Source organism: Macaca thibetana, chromosome 12 (assembly GCF_024542745.1).
Source record: "Macaca thibetana thibetana isolate TM-01 chromosome 12, ASM2454274v1, whole genome shotgun sequence".
Taxonomy (NCBI): domain Eukaryota; kingdom Metazoa; phylum Chordata; class Mammalia; order Primates; family Cercopithecidae; genus Macaca; species Macaca thibetana.
Window position 1 is genome coordinate 45,283,104 of NC_065589.1, and position 19,304 is coordinate 45,302,407.

Genomic DNA, 19,304 nt, shown 5'->3' on the forward strand with positions numbered 1-19,304 from the left:
CAACAACAAAGAAACAACCCAGTTTTTAAATGAGCAAAGGGTTTGAACAGACATTTCTCCAAATGGCCAAGAAGATGTGAAAAGATTCTCAATATCACTAATAATTAGGGGAATACAAATCAAAACCACAATAAATTATCACCTTATGCCTGTTAGAATAGCTACTATCAAAAAAAAAAGGGTTAGTGAGAATGCGGAGAATTAGAGCCCTTGTGCACTGTTGGTGGGAATGTAAAATAGTTCAGCCAGTATAGGAAACAATATGGAGTTTTCTCAAAAAATTATAAACAGAATTACTATATGATCCAGCAATCCCACTTCTGGGCATATATTTAAAATAATCAAAAGCAGGATCTCAAAGATATATTTACACACCCATGTTAACAACATTATTCACAATAGTCAAGAGGTGAAAAAAACCCACACGTTCATGACAGATGGATAAACAAAATGTGGTATATATATTCAATGGAATATTACTCAATCTTAAAAAGGAAGGAAATCTTGTAACATGCTACAGCATGGACGAACCTTGAGGACATTACACTAAGTGAAATGAGCCAGTCACAAAAAGGCCTACAGTGTTGTAAAGATACAAGGAGGATTCCCAAGCCAAGGCACATCCCTTATTCTTAGAGTGAATTTTACAATTTACGAAGACACACTTTCACAAAAATGAAGTGCTCACCTCTACTCATATTTTTTAAGTTATCAACCACAATCTATGGACTTTTGTGTCCATATGATTTTGCGTCAATATGATTCCTCTTATATGAGGTGTCTAACGCAGTCAAATTCATAGCAAAAGAAAGTGGAATGATGGTTACCAGGATCTGAGGACAGGAAGTAATGGAGAGTTGTTTAATGGGTATAGGGTTTTATTTTTTCAAGCTGAAAAAGTTCTGGAGATTTGTTTCACAATAATGCATGTATACTTAACACTACTGAACTGTACACTAAAAAATGGTTAAAATGACAAAATTTTGTTTTTACTACAATTTTTATACCTGTTAACATATATTATGTATCTTCTTATTATAGTAAAACATACATGACATGAAATTCACCATTTTAACTATCAGTAAGTGTACAGTTCAGTGACGTTACATACATTACTTTGTTGTGCAGCCATTACTACAATCCGACTCCAAATGACATTTAATTGGGTGGTGAAGGGGTTACTATGGAACTAAAATAATGATATAAAATTAATTACTAACTGCTGAGTATCTGGTAAAAATACAGAACAATTGAAATACTTTCAAATAATCAATATGTAGTAGCATCTTAAGTGCCTCTTTGAACTGCGTAAGTGCCTTTTTTGTGTGGGCTTTTGCAGTTCTTCACTATCTGGGATGACGGTAAGATTGCAAAGAACAGAGTGTTGACCTGCCTAAATTTCCCTGAAGTCTAACCCAAAAGTAACTCAAAGCTCCGGGAGGGTGGACTTTTCCCAACCCTGAGTTCTTGATTTCTGGAGTTTCCTTCCAACCAGTGATGCCAAGGTAGATGAGGTGAGGCAACATGAGGCATATGCCCTGACAGTGACTTCAATCAAGTCAGCAAGAGCAGCAAGACCAGCAGTATGCAGAAGTTCTCCCAAGCCCACAAGCTCGTGTGAACTTTTCTGAATAAAAGCCACATTCTTCTCCTTCATTAAATCATTATTAGTGGTACAGCCTTCTCCCAAATTTCTTTCCGGATTTCATTCAAAGATGGAGCTAATTAATTCCCATGTAGTTCCACCTCTCAGTATTTTTTCTTCATTTGCAACATGGCTTTTTCTCATTGTAATATCATTAAAATGAGGAACATGCAGTGGACCCTTATGCTAGAGACTCCTGAAGTGAATATGACCTTTAACTCTATTTGGATTCTCACTGTGTTCTTAACCATCCCCACTTCCATGATGAAAAGAATTTTTACAAATTCCACGTCACCGCCTATGTTTTTCTCTGTTCTGTCTCTCTTCTCCAAAGCCTAGATAACGTGAAGATTGTTCCTGAAATTGCTAGCCTAACTTTTTTTATTTCCACTAGCTAATCTCAATTGCTTGCCTCTTTTTATGCAATAACTTCATTTCTTAATTCCCCTTATGAGCAGTATTTCCAATTTAACATAGTGACCTAAGGAACATGCTAGACACAGAAAGGCATGAATACGATAGGTTCCTTACCTTAAGAAATTCTCAGTCTAACAACCAAGACACATAAACAAATAACTATAATACAATCTGATAAGGGCACTAGTAGAAGGACATGCAGCTCAGAGGAAGGAATAATTAACTCAGGCTGGGAGAACAGGGAAGGAAATGAAGTTCTGGTGGCATGAAACAGAGTGGCAGGTTCAGAAATTCCAAGTCCTTCCAGCATCCCAAAGCAAGACATGTAAGAGAAAGACTAACACAAGTGGAGGCTGAATCAAGAGGCAGAGGCCAGACTATGAAGATTCTTTTGTATCACGCTAAGGCATTTCCACTTCCTGCAGTAAATAATTTTCTTTAAATTTTTTAAGGATTAGTATATAGTTCTAAAAATAAGTTTAGGTTATGTTTCATTCCTTAGTCTTAAGAGTTGCTTCCATTTTGTTACAGTTTTTCAGTTCCTTTGTTTAGAAATCAGAGTTGATAGTCAAAATACTAAAGAGTAAAATCAAATGAATCACAGAATTACCACACCAACAAGCAGAGCTGGGCTGTTTACAAGGAAGTCCAGCTGTTTCTTCAAAGTCCAGGATCATTCTCTTTGTTTTCATTCCTATTCATAATGATGAAGAAAATATATTGTAAGTAAAATATTAATTTAAATCCAAAAGAGGGTGAAAATTGGAGGAAGTGGACCCTTCCTGGTTTATATAACTTTTCTGTTGAGCGCTTGTTTTAGTTTTCGAAGTTGGCATGAATACCCACTGATGGTGGATTTGTTTCATCTCATGGATACTAATGTAAGGGGAGGAGGGGATTTCCTCTGGCCCTTCCTCCTCATCTGCTTCTGAGCCTCCTTCCTGTGCTCAGGCAATCAGCAGCAGTTCTTTGCTGGACACCACTCACCGCACTGACAGAGGTCAACAGCCCACTAGGCCCATATCTAGAATTAATTTCATATGTCTTGTTACTTAAGAGCTAATCAAAATGCAAGTCTATTTCTGGATATTACTTCTTGATTGTTTTTCATACAATGAGAAATACTGTAACAAATAAAGTTGTTATTTAAATTAATACTGCTGGAACATTAAGAACATTTTCCCAGATAGCACACTCTTTTCCTTTTACTATTCTAAAGTCTGTACAGATAGTGCTATTCTATAGTTTCTACAGATTTGCTCTCCTTCAAGGAATGGTTTAATTGCAAATCAATTTTTCATTCAAATTTCCACTACGCTTAGAATTTTTATTTATCAAAGAGAACTACTGGATATTTTTACTTTTTCATTCACCTTTACTCAAGCATTTACATGAGTGCCATGAGAAATTATATGTTTAGCTTCCCAGATAAACTTAAAACACAGTGCTTTGAAAGAGTAATTAGAAATAAGAAAGCACTTGACAAGTGCTGCTTAATAAATGCCATTTCTCCCATTTTAAATTATTAGATTATTATGGATTTTATTTTTAAGAGATTATGCATCTTGGCTGGGAGCGGTGGCTCACACCTATAATCCCAACACTTTGGGAAGCCAAGGCAGGAGGCTTGCTTGAGCTCAGGAGTTTGAGATCAGCCTGGGCAACATGGTAAAACCTCGCCTCTACAAAAAATACAAAACTTAGCCAGGTGTGGTGGCACGCACCTATAGTTCCAGCTACGTGGAAGGATTGCGTGAGCCCAGGAGGTGGAGGCTACAGTGAGCTACGATCGTGTCACTACACTCCAGCCTGGGGGACAGAGTGAGACCCTCTCTCAAAAAAGAAAAAAAGAAATGATGCATCTCATCTTGTTCAGTCATAAAAATGACTGGCTCTTCAAATTATTGTATCTCCTATGTATGTCTTCAATATCTACTAATGGAAATAAAGTCACTCAAATGAAATCCTAAAAAATGAAACTGCCTTAATTGAAAAAACTCATTGTATTTCTGCTTTAGACATAGTGGTGATATTATGTATCTACTAATTTTTAAGGTCACTTTCCTTTTTTCTGAAATGACTTTAAAAACGTAGAAATACATGTTAATGTAAATTTATCTGAGATTAAGCCATTGGAGATGTTTGTTTGTTTGTTTGTTTGTTTGTAGAGACAGGGTCCTACTATGTTCCTGCTATGTTGCCCAGGCTGGTCTCAAACTCCTGGGCTCAAACAGTCTTCCTGCCTCAGCCTTCCAAAGTGCTGGGATTACAGGCATGTGCCACTGCACCTGGCCAAGATCTTTTCCTGTTCATTAGCATTATCACACATAGGTAGAAATAATGTATAATTCAATTTTAAGAATGTGCAAATTTCTCTTTGCTTTTGATATTTCAGCTTCATCAAACCCAGAAGTCATCAAGATAAATTCAATTCTAGATATAGTAACAAAAGTGGAAGACTATTATCTTAAAGGATATATTGTCGGGGCTATTCATCCTGTTATACAACCTGTGGGGCAGCGAAAACACCTACCTGCAAGTTACCTATACAGAGTGGTGCTCTCACGCTTGAAATTAAGGTAAGCATGCTGTTCAAAAAAGAGGCAGGTGTGGGTGACAGTTCTCTTTGTCTAAAAGAAAAACAAAATTTTTGAATCAAGTGACAGAGAATAAAGGACACATGGGGGTTTTAATTTAAAGCACATTTTCCAGCAGTGGAACCTGGATTGAAGCAAGGAAATTTTATACCTCTTTCCTTAAAACTCCTGATTGATTTTTGCTTCTCGCAGACAAATGTGTCCTAAGTGAGAATGTCAATGAACAAAGGGAAAGCAAAATAGATTCCAGAGGCACCTGGAAGCTCCTGTAGCCACTTCAGCAGACGCAGGAGTACCAGTGAGCTACAGATACTAACACTAGGCTAAAGAGCTGAGCAGACCTACCAAGTCCACTTTCACTAAGCTTTCTGACTGTCCTACATTGTTTTATTAATAGTGGCAACATAAACTGTCTCTACATTCTAAAACTTTTTTTTTTCAAGACAGAGTTTCGCTCTTGTTACCCAAGCTGGAGTGCAATGGTACCATCTCAGCTCACTGCAACCTCTGCCTCCCGGGTTCAAGCGATTCTCCTGCCTCAGCCTCCCCAGTAGTTGAGATTACAGGCTTCTGCCACCACAGCCAGCTAATTTTTTGTATTTTTAGTAGAGATGGGGTTTCACCATGTTGGCCAGGCTGGTCTCGAACTCCTGACCTCAGGTGATTCACCCACCTCGGCCTCCCAAAGTCCTGGGATTCCAGGTGTGAGCCACTGCGCCCGGCCCATTCTAAAACTGTTAATGACAGAAAGGCCTACTATGACAAGTTCTCACAAATTGGACAGACCTCCTGTTAACCTTTCTCCAAAATCTAATTGAAAAGCTAACCATTGCAGTGTTTTTTATTTTAATAGCTACTTTTCCAAACAATACTGCAACCATTTTTGCCAGCCTAGATTGTGAATTTGATAGTTTTCATGGTCAAATACTGTTGTTCTTTCCAATGAAGAATAAAAATAACCAAATATCTTAGATTAACACATTTAATATTTTTTTTACACAGCCTTTCAACTAATATGTTACTTAATGACAGGGATGCATTCTAAGAAGTGTATCCTCAGGCTGTTCTGTCATTGTGTGAACATCATAGAGTGTACTTACACAAACCTGGATGGTACAGCCTACTATGCGCCTAGGCTAGATGGTCTAGCCTATTGCTCTGAGGCTACAAACCTGTACAGTCTGTTACCGATTGAATACTGTAAGCAATGGTAACACAATAATAAGTATTTGTGTGGCTAAACATACCTAAAGATAGAAAAGGTACAGTAAAAATATGTTACTCTATAATCTTACGGGACCACCGCTGTATATGCAGTCCATTGTTGAGAGAAACATCATTATGCAGTGCATGACTGTATATCCAAACCATCCTAAAGACCAGGGGAAAAACTATGTTTTCTCTTTATAGTGATGGATCAACAACAATCACTTTATGAGAGGGCTAAGCAGAGAAGGAAAAAATGAAATTAGAGGAAAACTAAGAAAATAGGAAAATTTCAAGAAACAAGAAAGGGCCTTAAAAAATTCCAGGTGTGATTTTAAGGAACACTATCTCCCATGGAGTAATTGCCTACTTTAACATGTCTGGCAGGGTGTGTACAGGCTTCAGCTTTCACTAGAATATGAAGCCTCATCAGATGTTTACTAGTTCAAGCATTACTAAGCAAACATGACATTTTTGCACAGTAGTAATGCTTATGTCCTAATTACAAATCTTTTCAACCATGTGTGAATTATCTTTTCTGCTTTTAAGATTACTTCAGACAGACTTAGCAGTACCCTGGCAAGGCTAAGAATAAGCAAAGAAAAAAGATCAGAAAAGAAGAAAAAGGGAAAAGGGCAATATTTATTGGCATTTAAATGGAATTTTTACTTCTGCTTTTGTTCGATAAGATATAACAACAATCTAAAATTATTTCTTATAACTTTTATTAAAACTACAGACATGAAGCTTTTCTTTCTAAATTACAATTTAAATTAATAGCGGTTTAAATTAAGGAAATTTGAGTTAGTAGAAGTTATTGTGTTTTTCTGGTATTTTTTAATAAGGAGATAACCATCAGGCTTGAAATAACAAAAAATTATTACCTTGACCCTGTTTGTGAGTTGCTCACTCATTTTCACTGAGCATATTAGCTGAAAAACAACAATTGGCCTCCAACCATCAACATGTTTCCTCTGTTACAGCCCAAAGAATTCGGCAGCACCCAGTGGACAAAGACGCCCAAGGCTTGTGATTGAGGAATGTCCCCTAACTTCTGAGGCACAAACAAATGACACAGCAAAAGAACTGATAGAAAAGGTACTAAACGTATGCATTTTTTCATGGTATATTAAGAAACATTTGGTATTTCATCTTCATCAATTTCCTTTTTCACCCTAAAAAGAATAAGGAAATGACAGGCAACTTTTCTACCAGAATTTAAAACATATCGAAGTACTTGTGCCAAATTGTAAAGAGTTTAAAACAGAAATACAGTCCAGCGAAACAAAATGGACAATCAGAACTAAATTTAACCAAATATAAGAAGTTTAATGACAAACCTGATGAAATAAAATAGAGGAACAACCATTATTTAAGGAAGACTGTTGGGAAAGTAGGCAGTTGTTCTGCAGAGAATAAATTCCGCAGTTCAGATGAGATAAAGAAGTAATTTTTTAATATAAAAAAAAGAAAACAGGAAGAGTAAATATATTCAATGAATAGATTAAGGAGTTTGAGTATATAAATATAAGTTAACTGTACTAGGAAAACTAAGCTTAAAAAAGAAGAATCAAAGAGAAATCAGCAACAGACATGTCCTATGGAGCTTCATTTTCAAAATATACATTACAGGAAAGGAATACAAATCCATGAAAGTAATATGCAATCTTAAGTGGACAGAGACCATGGACAGCAAATGTAAAAGAAAGAAACATCAATAATTAGGAGACAGTTGGTAACAGGTTCAACCTAATAATGTTTAATGTTAATAAAACCTGAGAACTAATACCTCACCAGTATTAAACTGGGAAATTTAATTAAAATCCAGTATTGCAAAGCTTTAAGACAAGTTAAGGCCAGGTGTGGTGGCTCACACCTATAATCCCAACACTTTGGGAGGCCGAGGCAGGAGGATCACTTAAGGCCAGGAGTTCCAAGACCAGCCTAGGCAACACAGCAAGACCTCCAACTCTACAAAAACTGAAAGAAAAAAAAATCAGCTGGACGTGGTGGCACATGCCTGTAGTACCATGTACTCAGGAGGGTAAGACAGGAGGATCACCTGAGCCCAGAAGTGAGCCTGCAGTGAGCTGTGATCAAGTCACTAAAATCCAGCCTGGGTGACTGAGCAAGACTCTATCTCTAATAATAATAATAATAATAATAATAATAATAACAACAACAACAACAAAGAAAAGCTAACATTCATAGTACAATTGGCATTGTAACAAATTAATGCAGTATTCTTTAATATCTATTTAGTAAGAAGAATCATAAATCCTGTTTTGCCTTTTGTTGTTGTTGTTAAAGAAAATAGGCTGGAGTATAGTGGCACAATCATAGCTCACTGCAGTCTCCGACTCTTGAACTCAAGCAATTCTCCTGCCTTAGCCACCCTGGTAGCTGGGATTGTAGGCATTGACACCATGCCCAACCAATTTTTTTATTTTGTAAAGACAGGAGTCTGTGTTGCCCAGGCTAGTCTTAAACTCCTGGGCTCAAGCGATCCTACTGCCGTGGCCTCCCAAAGTGCCGGGATTATAGGTGTGAGCCACCACGCCTGGCCATAAATCCCATTTTATTTTTTAATCCCCTCCTTAGGAACTGATTGTAAGAAAATAATTGAAAAGGGGAAAAAAACATTTTTATACAAAGATATTTAATGAACAGTGAATAAGGGTCCAAATTCTCAATAACTGGAAGACTTTGAAAGAGACAACGATGGATTAATATAATAGAATATTTTATAGGCATTAAACATGACAACTATATTGACTGTCAAGAGAGAAAAGTCTATACAATATAACTTAATTGAAACTTAAATGAAAAGTTAAATGCTATATGTATATTGATTAATTAAAACAAAAAGTTGTACATTCATAAATACTCTAAACTGATGGGATTTTATGGTGAAAGGTGTTTCTTTTCCATTGCATTGACATATTTATAAGGTTTTACTTTTTATTTAAATACATACAGCTAAAATCTAAGGCATTTCCTTTCAGGTAAGAAAATGAAATGTGTTCACTTTTTTCTCTAGTTTTTTCCAAGCATTAAATACCATGTATGTAATATCTGTGGTTTGGGGATAGCCAGTTATAGTTGCTAATGATTATTTCCCATTTAGGTACAAAGTCACTAATCAATAAGGGTTTTTAGGAATAGTCTTTGAGACTAAATTTTATTAACAAACTACATATATTGTTTATTAGTACTATTCTGGGAAATTTTTTTCTGGTAATAAATCCACGCCAGCAAATTTCTTTTGAAAACAAAAATGTAGCTGCTAATTTAGTCTTAATAGATCACCATCAGAGCCCTTGTTTTGCATTTGACTTCCTGGACACAGTTAAAGATCTATTTAAACAGGAAAGTACTGTTATTTCAGCAATTCGAGTAACGGGGTTATTTCATTAAGAGAAAAGCTTCAGGAAACTAGCACATGAAATATTTGAGCATTGCTCCTGGTAAGAACAAGAGCCTGAGATGAATTGCCAAATATTTTTGAGCAGCTGCCTTGTGTAAAGAGTTGGTTGTTGAACAGCTAACTTTTAAGTCAAGTTCTAACATTATACCAGTGTTCACTCTGATTTTAAAATTAGGTTTACAAGTATTTTTCTCAGAATTTTAAACTAAAAATAACATTTTAAAAATATCAATCCTCCAACTTAAAAAATGGGAAAAAAATACTATATTTCTTACCAGTCCTTTCCAGATAAAATTTCCTAGTAATAGAAAAAAGCTTTTCTGCATATCTTCACTCAAATCGACTAATAAGACCTAGAGGAAGCACTGGCGACAAATTCACCCATTTCTCCCTGCAGAATGCCATATCTCTATCCCTCCCTCTTCTTCTCTCCCAGGACAATTGATATAAAGGAAAACTAGTGGTTGTTTTAAATTGTTATAATCTCAATATGTTAATTCATAGGAACAAATGATATTTCACCAGCCCTAGTCCTTTGTCCTAGCTCCACACACCCACACTCTCCCCGCTCTCAGAATTCTCCTGCCTCACAAGCTGGAGCTGAGTGAACTAAGTTGCCCCCATTGACTGGGCATTGCTCTCTGTTCTGCCCCAGTTCTTCCTGGCTTTTCTCATTCCATTTCATTCTGATTCTAAATGTTTGCATTTGCAACCTCCATCATAATTCTTTCTTCTCCTCCCAGATAGCATTTACATTTAATTTAAATGTTTAAAACAGTAGCCATATAAAAAAATTGCTATTTCTTCATTTAACTAATTTAACAAGTACTTACAGAGCACCTATGAATACAAAACACTGCAATACAAAGAAGAATAAGACATAGTCCCCTATGTCAGCCTTCAAAGGAGCTGCCAGTTGAACACATGAAGAAGACAAATAGAACAAAGAAACGAAGTAAAAGCAGAGAGGAACATGCCTTAGGTTTTTGGCTGTTACATTTAAACAAAAGCTAAATCTTACAGATATGTCAATGGGAAAAGTGTTAAATGTAAAAATAAGCATTCTTAAGTTCTCGAAATTATTTCACTGGTATTATATTATATTATATGCTTCAGAATCCTATTCTTTAATTGGTAGGATTAAATCTAATCCTATGTATTTGGCCCAGATGGGAGACAATAATATAAAGACGTAAGCCGATCAGAAAGCTTTGTAAGAGTAGTGGTATGAATTGGGCTTATGCTTTATACCTACACATTTGTCAAGCATCAGTCTTTTAACATTTTTCTTTGTTACCATCAAATAAACAAAACTAAAACCTATTCCAAGAAATCCCTAAAAATAACATTACCAAATACATCTTCATTAACAAAGAAAAGCTTTATTAATTTAAAAGCAAAATACATATAGTTTTATATACATATAGTTTATAGTTAACTAATTTAACAAGTACTTATAGAGCACCTGTGAGTACAAAACACTGCAATACAAAGAAGAATAAGACATAGTCCTCTATGTCAGCCTTCAAAGGAGCTGCCAGTTAAACACATGAAGAAGAAAAATAGAACAAAGACTCTTTTAATTAATTTAATTAAATTTAAAAGCAAAATACATATAGTTTTGCTTTTAAACTAACAAAGCTCTTCTTTGTTAATGAAGATGTATTTGGTAATGTTATTTTTAGGGATTTCCTGGAATAGGTTTTAATTTTGCTCCAACTGGAGACATCATTGTTAAATGGTCTGCAAAAATCATGCTACAGAATTATTAGTTCTTCCCAAACAGTGGCCCTTCAGAGAAAAATAATTCCTGTTTTCATAATTTATAAAGTATGTTTGGTTCTGTTTGAAGGTCATGATGATCATGTGGCATGGTCTTGGGGGCAGTGCTATTTTACAGGTGATTCATTAGTTTATGAATGAGTCTTTTGTTACTGGTCAGGTTACTCCATCTTCTAGTGGATTTCCTCAATAAGCCTAAAAGTTAATTGATAAAATAATCAATGAAAATAGAGTTTATATTTTGTTCTGCCATCTCTTTTTAAATATCAGATTAATGTCGCTGCTAAAAGAGGAATGAAATTTGTTGGATTCATATCACAGCATTATTCTCCATCTAAATTCTGCAATGGAGCCAACCATGATGGAGATATAGAATCAATGCTACATGTGAGACACGGTTCAGATGAAAACTGCAGAAGTTGGAATGAAGGGACATTAAGTGGGCAATCATCTGAAAGTGGAATTGAGGAAGAACTTCATCATGAAAGTGGACACTATCAAATGGAACAAAATGGCAGCCCTAGTTCCTCTAAATCAAGAAAGGAAGAAGGTAATAGACAAGATTAGTAGAAAGAGAATATACTACAGTTTAGATTAAGCAAAATAAGTTTTTGAGGTTTTCTTTTAGAAATATGAGGCAAAGTAAATTGCTAAAGATTATAATGACTAAATGAACTAATACAAACTTGTCATGATTTTTAAAAATTATTACAGCCAGCAATAAGGCATGGCAGTTTTTTAGACAGTTGTTTCTGGCAGCACATACAATGCCATCCACATAATGAAACTTTGTGTTGAAGATTGGTTTCTATTTAGTCATCCAAAACTCCCTTGTAAATTGGAGGCTGTACTTGTGTACCAAATAAGTGAGTCTATTAAGTCTAAAAAGCTGTTCTGATTTATGTTTGTACTAATAAACAGCGTGTGAGAATTTTCATTTTGGCCTTTCCCATTTCATGGATGGTTTTCACCTTTGAAATTAATTGGCTTTCTTTGATCATCAACTAGAATGTGAAACTGGCACATCACGATGAAACAATTAATATAACAATAGTGCCTGCATCCTAAAATAACTTTGAACAACAGTTGTATTCTTCTGTGCCAGCTAGCAAGTCTTCCCAAGAAATTGAGAGTATTTTATTCATGCATTTGGGACTGTTCAAAATTTTCTGATACCTTTGTGGGCATGCTTTAAAAAAGCACTATCAGAGAAAAGCAAAGGCTACGTATACCTTAGCATTAACAACATGGGCTCTGGAATCAGATACCTCAATTTCTTTATAAAAAGGGGTAATAGTAAGAACTCCCTCATTGGGTTGTTGTGGGAAGTAAATAAGAAATATCTACAAAGTGTTTGACCCAGTGCCTGGTACAGAATAAGCTCTATATTAACTGCTGTTAACTGATCCTTCAGTCGGTGTTGGCACTGGAGGAGCACGCCTTGGTGTCAGGCTTTCTGGGTTATGTTTTGATGTGCTTAGCATCCTATACATGGCAGAGATTCATTTAGCCACATAAGCTCCACCTCCTGAAGAAATAATTGGGAGCATTTACCAACTTAGATCTCACCCGTCTCCACCACCATCACCACTGCCTTCCTCTTTTCTCACTCATTCCCTAGCTAACAATGTCCCTGATTTTTTTGCAATGTAAAAATTATAGGAATGTGTATTAGTCTGTTCTCATGCTGCAAATAAAGAAATACCTGAGACTGGGTAATTTATAAAGGAAAGAGGTTTAATTGACTCATAGTCCAGCATGGCTGGAGAGGCCTTGGGAAACTGACAATCATGGCAGAAGGGAAAGCAAACATGTCCTTCTTCACGTGGTGGCAGGAGAGAGAAGAATGAAAGCCCAGCAAAGGGGGAAGCCCCTTATAAAACCGTCAGATTTATAGAACAGGATGGGGGAAACCGCCCCCATGACTCAACTGTCACTATCTGATCCCTCCCACAACATGTGGGGATTATGGGAACTACAATTCAGGATGAGATTTGGGTGGGGACACAGCCAAACCATATCAGAATGTAATAGTGAACAAGAGGTATGGGAATTACGGTCAGAGAGGTATTCACTATCTTCCACCCATTCCTACCTTTACACTCCATGTGAGTTCCCACCCTTACTTTGAGCAAATCAGATGTCTATTTCTATTTCTTTAAGTTCTAAATCCAATATAGTACTTAATGTAACTGTAAATCTTTAGATTCTCTCTCTCAGTATTTTTAAACTACATACTTCTCAATAACTTTTCTGTAGTAGTGGTTCTTAATTAGAAGAGGGAGAATGGGGGTAGCAAGAATTCACAAAAGACCTCTTTGAGTATCTGGTGAAATCCATGAAATCCAGATACTTTTGTCTGTCATACAGGTGATGTTAAACTTCCTAAAACACAAACATAGGTGTGGATCCATTGACCCCACGTTAAGAATTTGCCAATTCCTAGTAAAGCAGAAGATATGATCCAGCATTTCCATGTCTGTTCTAGAGTCACTCTCACACGTGTCCAAGAAGATATAAAGTTTGTAATAACAAAAAAACTGGAAATAATGCATATGTCCACCAAAAGGAGACTAGACCATTGGCATACTATGTAGCAATTAAAATAAATGAATAAGATCTATATGGTTATTTACATTTTAAAGGCATGTCGAACAAAAAGTCAATTCATATCTACAGTAGAATACCACTTTAAAAAAATTTTTCAAACTGTAAAATGTTACATATCATTTATGGGTTTATTAGTGTGTATTGAAAGATTAAAAGCTTGAATGAGAATGATAAACACCAACTTCATTATAGTACTTACTTCTAGAGAATAGAATTAGAGGATACTACATAGTAGCCTCAACTGTATCCAATTCTCATTTCTTTGAAAAAATACTCTGAAGCAAATATAGCATAATATTGACATTTGATTAAGCTGAGTGCTTGTTTGTATGCTTGGAATATCTCATGATTACTGAAAAAAATTAGGAATCTTTGATCAACAAAATTATAATTTTCCCTTTTTTTCTCCTTCTGAATGTCTAGCCTCAGACAACAAACTGTATACAGTCTTCAATGTTTTTGATGATGATTCAACCTCCTTGGCCTATCAGGAAGGCATCCTGTCAATGAAAGTAACAAGAAAAGGATCAGTCATTAGTACGCTTGATGCTGATTGGCTGGAGTTAACTACCTTTTATTATAAACAAGGCTTGTCTTTAATTGATTCTTTTGTATTCTGGGAAACATCTAAAGGTAAGTTTTATGTTAATGATATTTTATATCTGAAGAATTTGAACTTGTATCAAAATCAGTGAAAATGTTTTTACCTCTCAAGTTCTATGGCTGAAAGGACAGATACCATTCCTAAGGAAATAAATTCCAGCTGTTACACAGATATGTAGCTTTAATTTAAAAGCTTAAAGCTCCTTCAGCGCAATGGACACTTAAGGAGGGTGGGCAGAATTATAACATAAAATGTTCACTGTTGGGTTGTAATTGGGAAACCACCGTGTGATTGACTAGGAGAATTTTCCAAATAAGATGTACTATAATAGTCCAAATGAGAAGTTTATGATGGCATTTCATGGTTACTATTCATATTTATTACATTATCCCAATTTTGAATGCTATCTACCATGTTTATAGTCAGTCTATACCTGATTCTTTCTATAATTTGTATAGAAAAGTCATCTTTGGTTTAGAAAGTGACGTTGGCTTTGTTCTTATTTCTGTTTTCACCTTGTCTTTCATCCCTCTCTAGCCTTTCTCATTTAGTTACAATGGAGTTTGTAATTATTTGTGTCTATCACGAAAACAAAGAGAAACTATAACATATTATCAAAAATGACTTTCTAGGAAATTTTTTTCAGAGATGAGTGTTAAAAAAAGAAAAAGAAAAGGTAGTAATGACACTAGAAAAATGCATTAGGAAAGGTGAAGGTTATGAAATCCAGGATAATTAGGAACTCAACTCTGTGAGGTTAAAGGAAATAATTAAAAGCCAATAAGATCTCCCTGTACCTTACTACTGTTAAATCAGCCTAGTATTACCTTAACTGCTCCAACTAGAGACTTTGGATGATATTTTAAATTATCAGGAGTCATGTTCCAATAGGCCCTTTTAACTAGCAGTATTAAGGACCAAACCCATTGGAGCACCCCAGTAATACAACACCTTGCAGAGTGCTTGGCACATAGCAGGTGCTTAATAAATATTTCTTAGTATTTTTCAGTAGGCCAGGCACCGTGGCTCACACCTGTAATCCCAGCACTTTGGGAGGCCAAGGCAGGCAGATTGCTTAAGTCCAGGAGTTCGAGACTAGCCTGGGCAATATGGCAAAACCTTATCTCTACAAATAATGCAAAAAGTTAGTCAAGCATGGTGGCAGCCACCTGTATTCCCAGCTACCCAGAAGGCTGATGTGGGAGGATCACCTGAGCCCAGGGAGGTCAAGGCTGCAGTGAGCTGTGATTGTACCCACAACATTCTAGCCTGGGTCACAGAGTAAGACCCTGTCTCAAAAAAAAAAAAAAAAAAAAATATATATATATATATATATATATGTATATATGTGTGTGTGTGTATAAATTAAAAATATTTCTTAGTATTTTTTGGTTATTGGAAGCTTCTTCCACTTGGTCTTTTATTTTATTTTATTTTTATTATACTTTAGGTTCTAGGGTACATGTGCACAATGTGCAGGTTTGTTACATATGTATACATGTGCCATGTTGGTGTACTGCACCCATCAAATCGTCATTTACATTAGGTATTTCTCCTAATGCTATCCCCCCCCCTTCCCCCCACCCCAAGACAGGCCCCAGTTTATGTGATGTTCCCTGCCCTGTGTCCAGGTGATCTCACTGTTCAATTCCCACCTATGAGTGAGAACATGTGGTGTTTGGTTTTCTGTCCTTGCAATAGTTTGCTCAGAATGATGGTTTCCAGCTTCATCCATGTCCCTACAAAGGATAGGAACTCCTTATGGCTGCATAGTATTCCATGGTATATATGTGCCACATTTTCTTAATCCAGTCTATCATTGATGGACATTTGGGTTGGTTCCAAGTCTTTGCTATTGTGAATAGTGCCACAATAAACATACGTGTGCATGTGTCTTTATAGCAGCATGATTTATAATCTTTTGGGTATCTACCCAGTAATGGGATGGCTGGGTCAAATGGCATTTCTAGTTCTAGGTCCTTGACGAATCGCCACACTGTCTTCCACAATGGTTGAACTAGTTTACAGTCCCATCCACTTGGTCTTTTATAGTAACAGCAAAGTTTCATAGGAAAAACATGGGCTTTAGAATCAGACCAAGGTTTAAATCCTATGTCTTCTACTTATTAGTTGTGTCATCTTGGGAAGTTAGTTGAGCTCACTGAGTCTCAGTTTCTTAAAGAGGAATAAAAATACTCCTACTTTTTATTATTGTGATGATGTAATAAGATATAATAAAATAAAGTGACTTCCAGAATGCCTAGCCTACAGTCAGAGTTCATTTTCTGGTGTTAGTTTTCTTTCCTGCCACTTGTTATGTGCAATTACAGTACTTTTAGTGTGGATCATCTATTTAGAGGTTGGTTTGTGCTTCATAATCTCTCTCTCTCTCACTCTCTCTCTCTTTCTCTTTCTCTCCTGTTTCTCTTCTCTCCAAAAAGTTTAGTTGAAGCCATTTCGAATTTTGGTGTGTGACTTACTGCTGAACAGAAAAACAAAACATACGCTTTTCGCAATCTCTCTCAGACATCCCTGCCTTGGGTCTTGCCTGATGAGAATAAAATTAGCCACAGCAGTTGCCAGCCAGGCTCTGTGTGGCTTTTGTTCTTAAAGCCTCAGAATCTATTTAGAGAGCCCCAGGGTGACTCCCTCTTAGCAGCTCATGGGGCGGAGCGGGGTCATGGAGGGGGGTGCAGAATCTTCCCCTCTCAGCAGCTCTGGAGTGTCTCATTAGACATTTGACATTGCAGGCTATGGAAAGCCCCTCACGAGCCACATCAGTCTGCGGGGTCTGTCACCTGGGCACGTCATTTGGGACTTTCCTGGGAGTACACAGGGAAGCTGCCGAGGGGAAATTGTGACCAATAGCTGTGTCACTGTGCAAAGCAAGTCAGAGGAAGCAGGGCTGAATTGGTCGCTTTGTTTTGGTATGTTTGATGCTTGACATCTAAAGCACATGGGGAGGGTGGTAGGGGCAGACAATGCATATTTTGTTTGGTCTTGCTTCTATCCTCTTCCAAAATACTGTAAGAAGTTAGCCCACCATGAGGAATGGGAGAACAAAACCAGACAGCGCTCAGAAATTTAAATATATTACCCCACAAATCACATTGAATAAAATACTTCCCTCCAGAAACACAGAGGTGGGGGACAAATGTTTAAAAAGTTTTCTACTTCAGCAGTCAGAGTGTAAAAGTTGTAAGATCTGTGAAATTCCTTCTCAGGGTCCCTCCACGCTCACTCTAACAGCCTTTCCTGCTGTGAAGCACACCCTGGGACACACACACACACAATGACCCTCAAGGTGCCTACACTTCACCAGCCTCCAAATGCCCCACCACCCCCGGAGCACAGTCTTTCCCCACCTTAGGATACCACATCTTAAGGCTACATTTTGATTTTTTAAGAATTCTTTTCAGACTTCACTTGTTACTCATTTCAATCTTTCCACTCCTGTAAAAATGTTTGTGTGGCACTAGTGGAGGAGAGGTAGCACAATGAAGAGTGGGGATGGAGTAATAACATTGAAACTCATTCCATATATGCCAGGTCTCATGCCAGGCACTGGGTTTATAATACTCTTCCCTACTCGCAAGGTGCTAGCCGTGTGGCATTGGGCAGACAGGCAGTGAAAATGTCAAAACAAATGTATCTAATTTCAAAACTAAGAAAATTGTGTGACATGACCGTAGAGGATATTATGATGAGAGTACCAGGGAAGAACCCACTTAAAGAGGCGGTCAGAAGATCCCCTCTGAGAAGGCAGCAATCACACTGAGACTGGGCAGCTGGAGAGGAGCAGACCTGTGAGAACCAGATGTACGCCATTATAGGCTGGAGAAACACATCTAAAGGTACAAAGACCTTAGGGCAGAGAAGAGGAACTGGGAAACAGTCTGTGTTTCTGGAGCAAGGCAAGCAAGAGTATGGCTCTGGACACAGTGGAAGAGGTAGGCAACAGGCAGTCCCTACAGGGTCCTAAACAGGAAGAATGCAACGACAGCAGCTAACACCTATTTTGCACTTGCTCTACACCAGCATCGTGCTAAGCATTTTGCATTCATTAACTCATTTAGTCCCCACAGCAACCTGTGAGGTAAAGATGATTGTGGCCAGGCACGGTGGCTCACGCCTGTAATCCCAGCACTTTGGGAGGTTGAGGGGGGCAGATCACGAGGTCAGGAGCTTGAGACCAGCCTGGCCAACATGGTGAAACCCCTCTCTACTAAAAATACAAAAAATTAGTTGGGTGTGGTGGCATGCACCTGCAATCCCAGCTACTCAGGAGACTGAGGCAAGAGAAGCATTTGAACCAGGAGACAGAGTTTGCAGTGAGCCAAGATCACGCCACTGCACTCCAGCCTGGGCGACAGTGCAAGACTCCGTCTCCAAAAAAAAAAAAAAAAAAAAAAAAAAGGAATATATATATATACTTTATTTATTTATTTGTAGATGGGGTCTCACTGTCACCCAGACTGGAGTGCAAGGGCACAATCATAGTTCACTGGCCTTGAACTCCTGGGCTGAGGCCATCCTCCCACCTCAGACTCAGTAACCAGGACTCCATGCATACCACCACGCCCAGCTAATTTTTTAAATTTTTTTGTAGAGATGGTCTCACTTTGCTGCCCTGCTTGGTCCCAAACTCCTGGCTTCAAGTGATCCTCCAGCCTTGGCCTCCCAAAGTGCTGGGATTCCAGGCATGAGCCGTCGTGCCAGGCCATGCTTATTCTCCTTGTACATATGAAGGAACTGAAGCACAGAGATTTTACATAAGGTGCCTGCATTCACACAACTGGAAAGTGGTGGAGCCACCTAGATGGAGTGTGTGCTTTTATCAAGATACTTATTCCAATTCATTCATTAAAGATTTAAAGAGGGAGTCATGATCTCATTTGCATTTTTTAAAGAATTTCTAGCCAGGTGCGGTGGCTCTCGCTTGTAATCCCAGTACTTTGGGAAGGCGAGGCAGGCAGATCACTTGAGGTCAGGAGTTCAAGACCAGCCTGGCCAACA

General features: G+C 37.4%; 1 protein-coding gene across 2 annotated transcripts in view; it reads left to right on the forward strand.

Annotated features, from left to right (window-relative positions):
- The window catches only part of RFTN2 (raftlin family member 2), a 93,573-nt gene that overhangs the window by 25,404 nt on the left and 48,865 nt on the right, over positions 1–19,304 (forward strand). For both annotated transcript variants that reach the window (XM_050750721.1, XM_050750722.1), the window contains exons 2-5: positions 4,458–4,641; positions 6,849–6,963; positions 11,345–11,624; positions 14,108–14,317. In XM_050750721.1, coding sequence (XP_050606678.1) covers positions 4,458–4,641; positions 6,849–6,963; positions 11,345–11,624; positions 14,108–14,317 — 789 coding nt within the window. The remainder of the gene's footprint in view (positions 1–4,457; positions 4,642–6,848; positions 6,964–11,344; positions 11,625–14,107; positions 14,318–19,304) is intronic.